Source organism: Delphinus delphis, chromosome 6 (assembly GCF_949987515.2).
Source record: "Delphinus delphis chromosome 6, mDelDel1.2, whole genome shotgun sequence".
In the NCBI taxonomy this organism is placed as follows: Eukaryota; Metazoa; Chordata; class Mammalia; order Artiodactyla; family Delphinidae; genus Delphinus; species Delphinus delphis.
Genome location: NC_082688.1, coordinates 30,616,121 through 30,631,244, shown reverse-complemented (window position 1 = coordinate 30,631,244; position 15,124 = coordinate 30,616,121). Strand labels below are relative to the sequence as shown.

Here is a 15,124-nt window from a genome sequence, read left to right as displayed (position 1 = left end):
TCTATGCTTGGTTTTATCATCTGTAAAATGAAAGCCTTGGGTTAAATGACCTCTAAGGTAGGTCTGAATTGCTCATATATATATATATATATATATATATATATATATATATATATATATATATATATATATATATAGTAGTTGTTTTTAGACAATACAGATATGTGAAAATAAAACACTCAAACATTGTAAGAGCATGTATGTAAAAATCTTCCCTGTGCCCCATTTCCAGGTCTTTTTCCTCAGAAGTCCTTTTGAACGAATTCTGCTTTATTATCTAAATCATATGCTTATGCCTCTATTTCCTAATTTATTTACTCTAAATAATACCATTTATCTTTGTACTCTTCAAGACAAAGAATTTACTACCTTCTCCTATATCTTAATTATAGGTATGAATATTTTAATGATTTATATCCATTTCCCTTGTTACTTTAATAGACTTAAAGCACTGTTTTTTTTTTCAAAGCACTATTTCTTAATCCATCAATTTCAAGTAGTATCCTGACTCCCCACTAAGTAAATTAGTGTTCCCTTTGCTTTCCTTCACTTCTCCTCCCCCTGAATTTCCCACCTCCTGTCATTTACTTTTTTTTCCACCAAAATCATTACTTTTATATTGTCCAAAGTTATAATGTTTAAATTCTCTCTTGTAACTATGGTGGTCTTTAATGCTTTTTCTATAGGTTAATTCTGAAAACTGGAAGTCAATAAGGTATAATTATGTGAATATTTCTTACTGCAAAACTAGGCAGTGTGCTTGGATATGCAGAGGAAGATGCAGTCCTATGTCACCAACCTGGGCCACTTGAAGAGGAAATGCTCCAAGCATCAGAGTCACAGTGATTCTTTTATTACACTTCATATGTTGCTTGAAATCATTTGACATTGTAGCTTGCTTCACATTATGAATAGCTTTCATTTCTAAATACCCTCAAACTTGAAATCTAGCTTGGTAGTTCTCAAACTTGGCTGGAGCGTGGCCTGAGTATCTGGGTTTTTAAATTTTGGTTATTCCAATGAGTAGCCAAAGTCGAGGATCCTGACCACTAACATCAGTCGCGTCTGTGGAGTCTAAGGTAATGAAACATATTGAGCCCTTTGAAAGCAAGAGCAGAAAGTAAAACCTGATACACACTGAAGGTTTGTAGAACATTTTATTTCTTTTTTGGTTGTAGCTGTCTCCTTCATAACCTACCACTGCTAGGACTGTTTAATAAGACACAATTCTCTGCACTCAGCTTATGAGGTGTTTCATTTGGTTATGTGGATGGACAGTTGATACTGTTTTAAAGTTTATTCTTTTCTTAGATGGATACTGTGGGCCATGGGGAGCTGGAAGTGTTGTAAGGAAATCACTGTGTGAAATTTCATCAGATCCTTGATATTCAGACTTAGGTTTCAATAACTGATTTTTTTCCTTGTGTCTAAGAACTTAACATGCATTGTGTTTCCAGTAGTTCCAACCTAATTTTGTCTAATTTCCAGGGTCAGTCGAAAGGTCATTGTTTCCTTTCTGCCCTCCTACCAAGACACCTAGAAGCGCCAGAGCCTGGCTGGTCGGCCTCAGATTCTAGTAGGTATAGCAGGCTGTGAAGAGCGACTGGGTAGAAGCAGCACCAGAAGAGCCCGTGTGAACATACTGTCCTTTGGCTGCCTGGCAGTTAGCCTAAAAAACAAGTGTGATAGAGGAGACCGAGTTAGAGCAACCCTCTGCTTGACCCTCTTTGCCTCTCATTTGAAATCAGCTTCACCTTCATGTGAGTTTTCTCTGTACAGTGATTTTGCTAAATATTGCTGCTGATACCATTCCTTTCCTTCTATAATGTTACTTCCTTTTTTTATCCCAGTTTTCTGAGCATTTCTCAGGCAAGCCTGAGGTTTGTGTTACTGAGAAGGTTTCTTTTTAGTACTAACAATATTGCAACAACAGTACTAGAAATTCAAGTTAAGAAACTTCTCACTCATATAGTGATAAGGAAACGGAAATTTCAGTCCCAATTTGGGAACCTTGGAATAGTTGAAATAGTCTGCTAGAAAACTGACCAGACATAAGGTCAAGCATCAAGCAGATGCAGCTAAAGCTTTACTATAGCAAAAAAAATTTTTTTAATACATTTTCCATTTTCTACCTATATTTGTCCATAAGGATATATAATTTTTATGTAGTTGTTATCATAATATCATTTGATACCCTGTGTAAATTCCAATTGAAGGTGAGTTAAGAATTATGAAACCTGTAATAATACTCAAATGCCACTTAGCAGTACCCCGTCTTCAAGTCTCTGTTGCTATTGTCCAATCTCTCCAGGACTTATTTCTACATCTACAGTGATTTTCAAAGTTAGGTTTCATGGACTTAAGCACTTGTTAGAAATGGAAATTCTCTAGCTTGACCCCAGAGCTTCTGAATCAGAAACTCTGTCGCTGGGTCCAGCCACCTGCGTTTTAACACGCCCTTCAGGTGATTCGGATGCATGCTCAAGCTTGAGAACCGCAGCTCTAGATGATAAACTCAGCATCCCTTCTTCTGTGTGGATGACCCTTCTGAGCCTTACTTTCATAATCCCTCCATCCTATTAGCTATAATAGCTTCCCCCTCATCAGCCACACACCAGCACATCCATATCCACCATCATCACAAGATAAAGCACTACTGTAAAATCTCACACCTCTTTATGCCCCTGAGATGATTTTTTTAGCTTCTCTGTACCCTTCCTTTCCTTTAGTGCCTCATCATCAAACTTCTGGCTACACCTGATTCCTTGCCCAGTCTCCTCTGTCATAAGCAAGCCGAATAAAGCTGTCAATCAAATTTTGGTACTGTTTCATCTCCCTGTTAAACTTGGATTCTTCAACCCTGCTCTTTCCCATTTAGGTTGATATGAATCTTGCTACATGCATAAGAGAGCTATTAGGAACGTTCAGGATCTAAGTTAATGTACCACAAACTCTCATTTCAGCTGCATCTTGCTTGATGCTTGGCCATAACCTCTGGTCAATTTCCTAGCAACTACTTCAACAGCTATTCCAAGTTCCCCACTGTAAAGACTGAAATCTCCATACCCTTATCATTCTCAACAGATGGCCTCACCTGTAATCTGTGATTAACCATTGCATCTCTCCACCTCTACAGACCTGATTCCAAACCCATTCTGTCTCTTCTTTCCTATCTCTCCCTCCTTTCTAAGACCTACTCTGCCACCCATATTTAATATTTAGTCTCATGCAGTACTGTTTCCTCTAAGTCCTTGTCCTCTTCTAATCTTTAATCTCTCCTCTGACTCCTTCTGCTTTACAGTTAAACGTGACAATCTCTCCTATCTGGCTAAACTCTAAGCTCCCTGAAGGCAGTGGCTGTGTCTGCTTTGTTCACCCCAGTGCTTGGCTCCTAGTAGGTATTCAAAAAGCAATTTTAGTAGCTAAATAATACCATCTTTTGTCCTCATTGTTCCTGGTAACCTTTCTGTGTCTTTTCCTGACAAGCGTCTTGAATGGGCACCTTTCCTTTACTGACCCTGTTTTGTTGAGGGTCACTGATATGCCCCTCAATGACAGTATCAGCCTTTTCTCTGCCTTAATTTTTAATCTCTTTGTAGCGCATTGTTGTTGACCTCTTGAAACTTCATTCATTTGTTCCCAGAATCCTTGGTTCATCTTAATGTATTATTGCTGCTTGTCTTGGTGGCTTCTCCTCTTCATCTTCCCAAAATAAAACGTGCCCCAGGTTCACTCCTTGGCCCTCTCATCTTCCCTCTAAAGTGTCTCTGTGGAAACTGTCCTTCAATCTACCATCATCAACTGTACTAGCAGTGCAGATAATTCAAAACTCTGCAGCCTTAACCATCCTACTCAGCTCTAATGCCACATTTGAAAATGCATGGTAGACAACTCTCTGGAAATACCTTCATGGCCTGAAGAAAGCAATGCAAGCAGGCCCCAAGTATCCACTTGATCAAGTAGATAAGAGGTAGTAGCATCTTACCAGGGCCCGCTTCATAAAAGCCTCCTGGGTTGCCTTCTTGTTTGCAGCCTTGCCACTCCAGGCAGCCAGTGCACTGGCCTGCAGGGCCCGTCCATAAGAGAAACTTAGTTTCCAGGGCTTTGGTAGAGGGCAAAGGTTGATAGCATTGAGGTTGAGAGTAGCATCCTCTTCACTCATGCCACCAGACAAAAAGCAGATGCCTGGAAGGAGAGAAGCCATTCCACTCCACTAGTCCCAGTATGTACCCTGCTTGAAAAAGCGAGGAAGGAGCCTGAAAGAAATGTAATGTCTCAATCTTTCCTCCAATTGATTTGCATGGGACTAGGTTGGAGAAATTAGTTTGCCTTTGTTGAAGCTAGTTGGACTAAGGAGAGAAGGGCTTTAGTAAATAAGAGGGCAGTGAAATGTTGAGGAAATCAATGGATTGTGTGCATTTGGACAGACTCAGCATAGGCGGTATCACGGAGTGCAAGAGGGAAGTGCTGGCTGCATGTGAGATATCAGAGGTCTATTTCATGGCTAGAAGCAGACTACTCCTGGACAAATGCAAATGCTTATGGCACTCCTTCAAAGAATAAGGACTAAGACCTCAAGTCAGAGAAGAAAGAAAACCTTACCAGGAACAGCTGCAGGAACAGTACGGTAGAGAGCTGTGACAGTGGCCATTGCCACCTGCTCTGGAGTATACTTCTTGGTGGAGGCATGTCCAGCAGTCACCATGTTGGGCTTCAACAGGGTGCCCTCCAAGTAAACATGATGGTCATTCAGGGCCTTGTAGACAGCAGCCAGGACCTGAAGGACAAGAGGCCCAAATAGGTGAAACCTAGAACCAGCCGTAGAGTTACTTGACCTTGACACTTCTACACTGCAGGGACGCAGGATGAAGGAATTCCCATACGTTACTTGGCCAAAGCTTCCCAACCAGCCCCTAGGCTCAGTCAGGGTGATGCCTGCAAACCATAGCCATTGAGCACAGCCAAGTTGGCCTGTCCCTGCTGCCCCTCCCCTAACTGCTCACCGCATGGACTACCAGCATGGCTCTGCTTCCTAGAGGCCCTTCACTCCTTCCTTCCCATTACTCCCTTTGGTCAGTTAAACCTGCCTTAATTTAGTTAGTTGGGGACATGTAAACTGGCCTCCATTCTCCATCCCCATAGAAGCTGAGTGATCATAAAAATAAACATTTTAGAGACAGAAGTGCTTTCAGATCTCATTTCAGTCCACCTCATTTTGCAAGAAGAGAAACTGAGGACTCTCTTACTCTCTTACAGATATATTGTGGCTAATTTAAAGTAACATGTGAAAAAATTACTTTCTAATTATATTTTCTCATGGGAGCCTCAGCTTATTTTAAAGTTTCTTAGTTTAAACATAATGGAACTGAGGTCCAAAAAGGTAGTATGACTTGCCCCAGGTCCCACAGCCGGGACCATGGATGCTCAAACCCTAATCTTGGTAATGCAGTTCCTGTGCTTTTTCATAAGGAGTGTACCATGTGCCCAAAAAAGTACAAGGTTTGATAATACCTCTTTACCTTCTCAATGCTACACAATGATTCTAACTGTAGAATACCTCATATATAACAGCTGATATATGTTAAGTAACAACGGTTGTTTAAAACAGATTTTTCAACTGGCATTGGGACCTTTATATATAAGACTTACCTTCTCAGTAACATACTGGCAATGTTCCATGTCATGGTCTCCATCAGCAATTACCTCTGGTTCAACAATGGGTACTAGCCCATTCTAAAAAGGAAAATGGAGCGGACAGAATGAAGCTCTGTTCACTAGGATCCTTTCTTTAAGAAGATATTTAACAGTTGTAATTGGTACAAGGTTGACCCTCTTATGGAGATATACATATAGGTGACTTAAAGGCAATGAAATTTAATGGGATGTCTAGTAAGCATTTGTGGCTTAGCCAAAAAAGAACAGTGAGGGAAAAAAAGTTTTCCTGGAAATGGGGTAAAATAAATTCAATTTATTTTCTTAATTTCTATATCTTGTTCTAGAGACTAATCTAGCTAAATCAGAACCTAGCTGTCACCCTTTTAGGGCTGTCAAGCTTAAATCACCAATAAAGATGCCTCTCGTATGAATTAACTAAGGAATTCAAGCAGAGTTTACAATTCTGACTGGGAAGCTCCAAGTACCCAGAACTCAGGTAACCTCAGCATAGCACCTGCACAAGCAAATCAGGCTTAACCTGGATCCCAGAGACACTTCAACATATGTTGGAAACTTTAGCATCAAGCTACCATCCTCCAAGAAATTATATGAATTGGAACCAGATCAAAGCTGTCACCCTTGAGCTGGGGACTTAAGAGGATCATGTCCTTGGACGCGGTGGAGCATAGACAAGCAGATGCCCTGCCCTCAAGAGCCTATGCTTTTAAGACTCAGTTTACAGTGCTTTGGTAGAGGGCTACACTTGATGGCATTTGCCTTTTGGACTCATAGTTGACTTGTGGAACCAAATCTTACCCTACTACACCTAGTAAAAGCAGTGAAAAATGCCATCAGGATATACTGGTGAGAGAAAAGGAGGGGGATCATGTGTGGTTACAGTAAAATTAGGAAGATGGGCTTTGAAGAAAGCTTTCGCTTCCTGTATTTTAGCCCAAAGGGAAGGAAAAGCACCTGCTGACAGATGCTGGCATAGCGGGCCAGGGTGTTGGCATTTTCCTGGATAGCAAGGTGGGATGGACACTGGTTGTCAATCTTCAGCACAGCACGCCACTTCCCAAAGTTAGCACCATCTTTCTTATACTGAGCACAGCGTTGAGAAAGGCCATCAAGCCCTGCAAGTCACGAGAGAGAAAGGCTTCTTTGCACCCCTGACCGCTGGGGCTGCTGATAAAGTGAAGTTCACCCTTGGCTTAGCTTTCAGTCATACAGCTTGAGGACCCAAGACATCCAGGCAAAGAAATATTACATCCAGCAAAGAAATGAACATCCCAGTACTGAGCCAAAAGACCTGGGTTAATAAATATGGTTTTGATATATAATACATATTGGATAAGAAGAATAAAGGGAACTAATAGTTATTTAGTACTTACTTTGCTCCAAGGCATGATTCTAGGCATTTTGCACACCTTATCTCATTTAACAATCATAACAAACCTAATAGCTGTTATACTGTTATGACCTAATAGTCATATTACACAACCTTCACAGTTGTATATTCATTTTGCAGATTTGGAAACTGAGGCTCTGAGAGGTAAAGTAACTTCACCAAGTTTGACAGAGCTGGGATTCAAATTCTGCTTAGATAATCCAATGCTATGGTTCATACTTGTCTACTTGGGCAGTGATGTACCTTGCAAAATTATATAAGCAGTAAGTGACGGAAGCAGCATTCAAACCCAAGTGTGTCTGATCCCACAGCTTGGACTCTTTCCTCTCTACTGATGCTAGATTTTTCTAAAATAATATTCCCAAGTATAAAATATCTTCTCTGTGCAAGACACTGTGATAAGCACTCTATGTGCATTGTCTAATTTAATCCCCACAACTATTCTGCAAAGTAGATATTGTTATCCCATTTTAACTGAGACTCAGAACATTTAAGTGACTAGCCTGAGGGCACACAGTTACTAAATAGAGGAGCTGGGGCTGAAGAACAGGTGTGTGGCTCTAAAACCAGTGTGATAATTCATATTTTGTTTTCCCTCAATCACTTCTTTGCTTCCTTCATTTCTGGCATACACTGGCATGATTCATATCAGTGGGCAATGTCCTTACCTTGAATGGTGGTTTCCTTGTTTGTTCCTGCAAGGGGAGCACCTCCTTGGTCTAACTGTGAATATAAATAATTAACAAGTTATTAGCAGGTGTCAGGTATCTCAGTAAAACACAAGCAGAGCCTCTGGTGCTAGATATTAGTTCTCATCTTTCACAAACCAAGGAGTTGAATTAGGAAGGTATTGTATATTAGGCATTCAGGGGACACAACTCAGTCCATAGCAGAAGGGAAGTTACCTGGAAAGAACAATGTAAGACTGTCAACCCTAAGAGGAGGGAAAGTATAGAAAGCACAGGGCTGGAGCTTGGAAAGTAAGAAGTAATCTCTTAGTACCTGGGATGCAGAGGTGCCATGTAAGAGCCACTTCCTTTAAATTATTCATTCATTTATTCAAGAGACATTTATTGAGCACTGCACATGCCAAGCCCTATGCTATTACAGGAGATAAGAAGAATAAGGATGCAGCCTCTACTCTCAGCATAACAGAGGCTAAGGTCATGAACCCAAGAGGTAGACAGTCTGGGCCTGAACTGGCTCCAATTTTGCCTTGCTGTGGGCAAATTACACTAGTTGTAATTCTGTTTTCTATCCTCATCTCTAAAATAGGGATAATAACTGAGTTTACCTCCAGAGGTTGTGATGAGGAGTAAATGAGTGCTTGGAGTTGTAAGCACTTGACAAATACTAATGATCACTCGAGAAGTTCACGTAGTTTTGGAAGACCCAGTTACAATAGAACAGTAAGTGTTTTAACAATAACAGCTATCATGAACTAAATAATAAGGGTGTGACAGGAACTGTTTTACAAACTCATTTCATCCTTATAAGAACCTGATGAGGAAGGTACTATTATTCCCATTTTAGAAATGAAAAAATTGAGACACAAAGAGATTAAGTACCTCGTAGAAAAATGGTTGAAGGAAGAGGGTACTGGAAAGGTCTAGAAGAGGATATGGTTTTCAGTGGGAAGGTGATGATGGAAAGGAGTGAGAAGAGCAATTAGATGATGAGAGTGGTCCTCGTGTTGGCCGTGACTCAGCCACTGTGTTGGGAGTGGGCCTGTGGTGAGGTGGGAGCGAGATGCATTCACCTTGATTCCCACCACGATCCCTTTTTCCTTGAGGATGTCTCTGAACAGCCTTCCTTGGCTGTCCTTCTGGTAGAGGGTCTCATGGAAAAGGATCACGCCCCCAATGCTCTGGCTGATAGAATCATCCACGGTGAAGAGGATTTCGCGGAACTGCCGGCGGTTCTCTTCAGTGTTCTCCACCTTGATCCTCTGCAGGCGGCTCCCCATGGTGCCTATGTGGGTGAGTAAAGGCAGCATAAGGAGCAAGCCAGGGGCTCCCCTGCCGTCCTCCTCCATGCCAACTAGTGACCCTCACCAGGATGGACAGCAACACTGTCTTTTTTATTCAGATCATCAGAGCTCCTGCCTCGTTTTCTGTCTCCCCAGGGAAAGACTGTTGTTGCTGTCAGGATGCTGATGAGGAAGTGCATGGTCTGGTCGTGTCAGGGTCAGGGTGGAAGCCACCATAGGGTCCAAGTGGGGCTGCACGGCCCTCAGGCCTCTCTGGTCCAGCCCTGATCTGACTGGATATACAGACAGTGGAAGGAGGGGTAGGGCAGGCTGTTGACCACTCTGGCTTCCATAATTTTATGGTGGGCCATGCAGGCCACCGCAGCTCTCCCATGTGCCATCCTGAGCTGCTCTCAGTCACAAGCGCTGCCCTGTTCCTGATGTGGACGTTTCCCTGCTCTCAGTGCCCTTCCTTGGCTGACTTTACACTGACTTGTCATTAGCGGCAGAGGTCTCATCCTGCTTACTGAGTTCCTGGCCTCGCTACAGCTTGGATTCAAATGATCCCTGGCAAGGGGGTCTTAAAATGGAGGGCTTGAGCCTGTTTGCTTGGTGTTCAGAAATGTGCCTTCTGGAATGACAAGACTCAAAAGGTCTATGTTTACTGAGTCTTCCGCTCCCACTCCTGTGCATATAAACCTTTACTTCCTCTGAGAGGAAAGAGAATATGATTATCAAGTTGCCTTTGCTAAGTGTAGAATCAAGAGTATGGTTGTTGTGTGATGTTTCTTGCACTCACCTACAGACTCATCTGCAGCCAGGATCCCCTTCCCACTGGCAACAATGCACTGGGCAATTTCTGATAGCTCCTTCTTCTGTTCTGAAGTGAGGGCCGGAAATTGGTAGGCCATGGTGACAGGTCTGGAAAAGAGTGCAGGAGAGTTAGCTGTGAACAGAACTGTGGGTCGCTCAAATGGACTCATGACCAAGACAGCAGGTGTGCAGAAGAGCTCCATAGGCCCCTCTGACATTTCTGGTCCATTTCCACAACTGGCTAAATAAATGAGGTCTGTTCTGTTTTGGGTTTTTCCCCCTTAAGCCTAAGTAGCTGCGATTAGCCATAATGGATGAAGGTGGGATGACAAATTTCATGGTGATCCTGAAAAGAATGCCTTTCAGGAAACTTTTGGGATCACTGATCCTGAGACCGAACCAGCTAATGAGTATCCACTTAAATCTGACAAATAGAGGGCATGGCAGTAATTGACTATCTCTTTATTCTATGGATTCCTGGTACCATCAGGGGTTGGATGGCTTGAGGCCAGGACAGTGAGGCTTTCAGCCTCTGCGGCCATTCCTCACTTTGCTCTGTTAGCCTGTAGTCCCCCCAGAGTATTCTCTAGGCAGCAAGCTTGAGAGGAGAAACCACTATTTGCCCTTGAATTTAACCTCCCTTCAACTTTGAGACGTAGAGGGTGGGGTGTGTCTCCTTTTTCTTATATTCAACCACCTATGAGACCGTTTGGGGCAGATGCAGAGGATTTTCCCTAAGCATTTCTGGGCTGGAGATTCCCGTTAGCTCTAAGGATGCTGACATCATATGTTGATTCCTGCTCCAGTAATTCGCAGCTTCACTGCTTTAGCAAGGAGAGACTGGCTCAAAGATCCCCTATCCAAGCAAGTTCTTAGTAGTGGTCATTTGAAGGGGATCATTGCTCGCGTTCGGCCGCCACTTTGGGCTAGTCTTGAAGATGCAAGCTCACAGGACTCTTATCTTGGATGTAGAAAGAATGGTTTTGCATAGGTTGGATTATCAAAGAATAAAAATGGTAGTAAAGATTATCTTGAGCGATTTCCTATCCAACCCTGTGGCCTCCTCCTTTCCCCAGTCTCCTCTCCCCTCATACACTCATACACAGGGTAGATGCCCTGTGTCTGCTTTCTACTTTCTGGAAGCCAAGGGACACCTCAGTTCTCTTTTGATCCATTCGACAATGAGGTAACCAGGACAGGTATTATCTTCATTAATTAATGAACAAGCTAAGATTCCGAGAAGTTAACTGACTTGTCCAAGGTCCCAGCTAGGATGAGGCAGAGTCCCCCACCCAGTTCTCCTTCTCATGGCAAATTGATTTCTTCACATTTTCTGTATCCCTTCAAGGTAGGCTCTCAGAACTCTGTCCCTTGATATGAGAAGTCAATGGCTACTGAACTAATTCCTGAGACGGTATAACTAATGGCGCTCTTACTGTGGCTACTCTCACTTCAATACTTAACCCCAAGGAATGGAACCACGATGCTGTCATTGGGGCACCAGGACAGGTTAGTGGGCAATGATTTCTAAAGATGATTTTCCAAGGCCCTTCACATCCCAGCCAACTGAAGATAGTATTTCTTCTGTTTATATATTAATTTCTAAATTGTAGTCAGGGACTGTTAGCTTTGGACCTGGCTACCAGATCTTCATGGCAGATAAAAGCCAACCTGAGGTTGGTAACCTTCAGGCCAAAGTACAAATTTTCTCTCAGTTTAGATATCTGCACAAAGGAATTGACAACTACCAAAAAAATAATGATGTTTCCTTAATGAAACAAAAGGAAAACATAGCCCAATAATAGCAAATGATCATTTATTGCCAAGCACTCTGCTAATCGCTTTACATGCACTATAAAATTTATTCCTCACAATAATCTCAAAAGGTAGTCAGACTTCCCCCTTCTCCCACCCTCTGCCATATAATAGATAAGGAAAGAATATAAGGCAGTTTAATTATTTGTCCAAGGACAAATAGCTAATAAGGCACAAAGCTGGGATAAAAGGCAGTACTAGTACTCCCTCTTTCAAGTAAAGAGTGAGACTGGTGAAAGGAATTGGCCTTTGGATGACTCTAATGTCCTTGATGACACCCCCAGAGTACCCAAAATCATTGGGCTGTGGATCATTACCCCCACATCACATTACCAATTCATAAATATCTGACACGTTCACATGGAAGTAGATCAGACAGACCTGGGCTCAAGGACCAGCTCTGCCTCCTCTTCACCGGGACCATGGGCAAGGTGGTAACTTCTCTGAGTCTTAGCTTACTATGGATTAAATGGCTATAATATCTGCTCTGGTTGTCTCACTGCCAAATGGATCACATGCAACCTGTGAGCACCCTGCTCATTGTAGTTGCTCAGAATATATTTATTGAATCACATGATAAACATGAAGAGGCTTTATAATGCATTATGAAAATGTCAGGTATCAGTATTTCTCTCTTTTTTAATTTAAAAAATTAATTGCCTAAGGGACTTCCATATTTCTGTTTACTACCAAGCTATTTTCTTCAGTCTGAGTGTGCTGACTCAACCAGAAAAGAAAAACAGAGAAAAGGTCAAATTGAACAAATACTGTTTATGGGAAGTTAAACTTCTACAGAGGGATTAAAGTTCTGTACCACATCAGCACAAATGCTGCTTTCCTGTTAATCATAAAACAGGGTCACAGGCCACTGTTCACCACTGGAAGAGAGGAGGCCAGCTGGAAGTGGGCAATGATAGAGAATGATTTCTGTGCCCCTAAGCCTCTGCTTACTGAGGTCTCAAGCCAACTTTTTAAGAAGTGTGACAGGAAGTTGTTCGCATTATATGATTAAGTAAAAAAATAAAGCAAGTTTCAGAAAAGTATGCAATGCATAATATCACCCTTTTTTTAATTAAAAAAATGATATACACACATACTGTTCATGGGTCTATATAAGCAGATAATAACCACACTGAGGTTACTCCTGGGGAATGAAACAGGGTGGGGTGACTCACAGTTCACTTTATGGATTTTTTGTAACGTTTGATTTATCAGTGAGTAAGTTTATATATTACATTATTTACTTTACATAATATATTAACAGGTAATATTGATATATATGCAAATCTGGGAGAAGGTTGTGAGTACAAACATATATGAATAGAGGGCAACCACAGAAAAACAGAGCTACAAGTGATCTCAGAGATATCTGTATCAACCCTGCTAACTTTAGAGATGAAGAAATTGAGGCCCAGGAAGAATATGTCTGATGCCCCGTCTAAGTTGTGATGTTTCAGGACTGTAAATCACATGCTACTGGCTTATGACTCGGAATTCTTTTCCTAATCCTTCTTTAGCAGAATAACAGATGAAATCCTATAGTATAATTCTTTCTGCCTTCTTTGAAGAGGTTCTGTGAAAATATAATAATTTGTAAAATACCAATATTTAACTCCTGGAGAAATATAAGGGAGTAGAAAATCCATTTGCTTCTCCATGTACAAGGCAGATGGATTTTCAAGAAGACATACATGAAGGGCTTATTCACTGAAAGCCCATGATTGTCAGGCACTGCATGCAGCACTTTTTTATAGACAGATGCAGGAAGATGCCCACAGCTTCGTTACATATCTGATGCCACAGTGGTAAGTACAGTGAGATGCTCCAGAACAGCCTGATCCTTGGAGCCTTTGAACACACATGGAGCAGCTCAGAAAGAGACCTGAGTGTTGCTCTTTCCTCTAAATTGGCACCTAAGCCAAAGGAACTCCTAGGTTTACAGCAACTACACTCCATTCCCTGCCCCAGCACCTCAGGTCTAGTCTGGGCCTGGGTTGTCTGCAGATGAGCCTTGGCTAAAGTGATGGTGGCAGCAGCGCTAGAGTCCCTGCTGGATCCACATTAGCTAACGGAACCCTAGGTAACTATGTAAAGAGAAGTTTATTTTAAAAGGCAACATATCCTCACCTATTCTTCAGATAGTAGAACAAATGTACCAAAATACATCAGCAGCTTTTGATTCCAAATATCTGAAGCTGTAGGATCTTCAGAGTAGGAAATGTTACAGAAAGTATCAAACAAGGGAAAGTTTTGACAATTCATAATCAAAGGACGACTATACTCTGTGATGCCTGTTCCATTTTCTCATTTGAGCAGTGGGTGAAGACGAAGGGCAAAACAGGCCAAGAGTTCATTTCTGTGACAAAGAAACTTCAGTGCTAGTACTAGTAGGTGTGGGAAGAGAATGAAGAAAATGACATAAGGCGATAGATAGTAAATAAATCATCGGAATAAGCAGTTGTTATGGAGGGAGTAGAAATGAACAGGAATCTCAAACACTGAGTAGAACCCAACCAAACAGGAGTATTCAAGATGTTTTTCCTTCGCCAAAGCCTCAGAAGAGCCCTCCTACAGGTAACACTGGTAGCTGGCATCAATCCTGAGCATTTGCCACCACTCAAAGAGCCAGGGGAGGTAGGGAGAAAAACAATCATTTCAGCAGATCACCACGTTTTCAGCCACCAACACATTTTTCCTGAAAACAAAAGCAAACAAACTTTCCCCTCGCCAGGCTTAGCGCTATCATTAACCCCTGACTCCCTGGTGCAGTCCTGAGAGACAAAGGAAGTTCTTTTACTTACAGTCTGAGAGAGGAGAGTCCTCTTAGAACTATCAGAAGCTGTGGATGAGGCAGCAGCTGCCAAACAGGAGGAATCTTCAGGAACACACAGTTTTTATAGACTTCTCACCCAAGGGTTTTTTTTGTTTGTTTTGTTTTTTGTTTTAACTTTTACCCTCCCCTTCCCACCTTGGCCTGGTAGAGAGGTGTTTAACCAATAACTCTGATTGGCTCATAAACAGCCAATCCTTCTAATCATGCTCACACACTCTCTGTACTCACAGAATGTTAAAGCTGTAAGGGACACCTGGAGACCTTGTAGTTCTCAATCCAGACTCTTCATTTTACAGGTGAGGAAACGGAGACACAGAGGATTAGGATCGGTAACGCAGTGAGTGGGGGACTGGGCTCTGGAGTCCACCAAGGAGAACTGGGAAGTACGTTAGCTTAGCTCCAGCACTTACTACACACATTACCTTGGTCAAGTTTTTTTCACTTCTCTGAGCCTGAGTTTCCTCCTCTCTAAAGTGGGATCTGAATTTCACAAGAGCATTAAGTGAATTTATAAAGTACCTGCATATAGGAGGCATTCAAAGATCTGCATAAAGGAGGCATTCAAAGATCCTTCCCAGTTCCCCCAAACCAAGCTGGGCTCCCTGATGTTTTTAATGTCAGAACACAATAT

At 42.1% G+C, this 15,124-nt stretch overlaps 1 protein-coding gene across 1 annotated transcript; it reads right to left on the bottom strand.

Moving 5' to 3' along the window:
- Positions 1-1,138: 1,138 nt before the first annotated feature.
- ALDOB (aldolase, fructose-bisphosphate B) lies at positions 1,139-14,592 on the bottom strand. The gene is made up of 9 exons (XM_060014414.1): positions 14,462-14,592; positions 9,832-9,953; positions 8,823-9,034; positions 7,732-7,786; positions 6,628-6,788; positions 5,650-5,733; positions 4,603-4,777; positions 3,986-4,185; positions 1,139-1,669 (listed from the first exon to the last, which is right to left on the bottom strand). Exons 2-9 carry the CDS (start codon positions 9,941-9,943, stop codon positions 1,574-1,576), a joined length of 1,095 nt encoding a protein of 364 aa, XP_059870397.1. The 5' UTR covers positions 9,944-9,953; positions 14,462-14,592; the 3' UTR covers positions 1,139-1,573.
- Between the last annotated feature and the right edge of the window lie 532 nt (positions 14,593-15,124).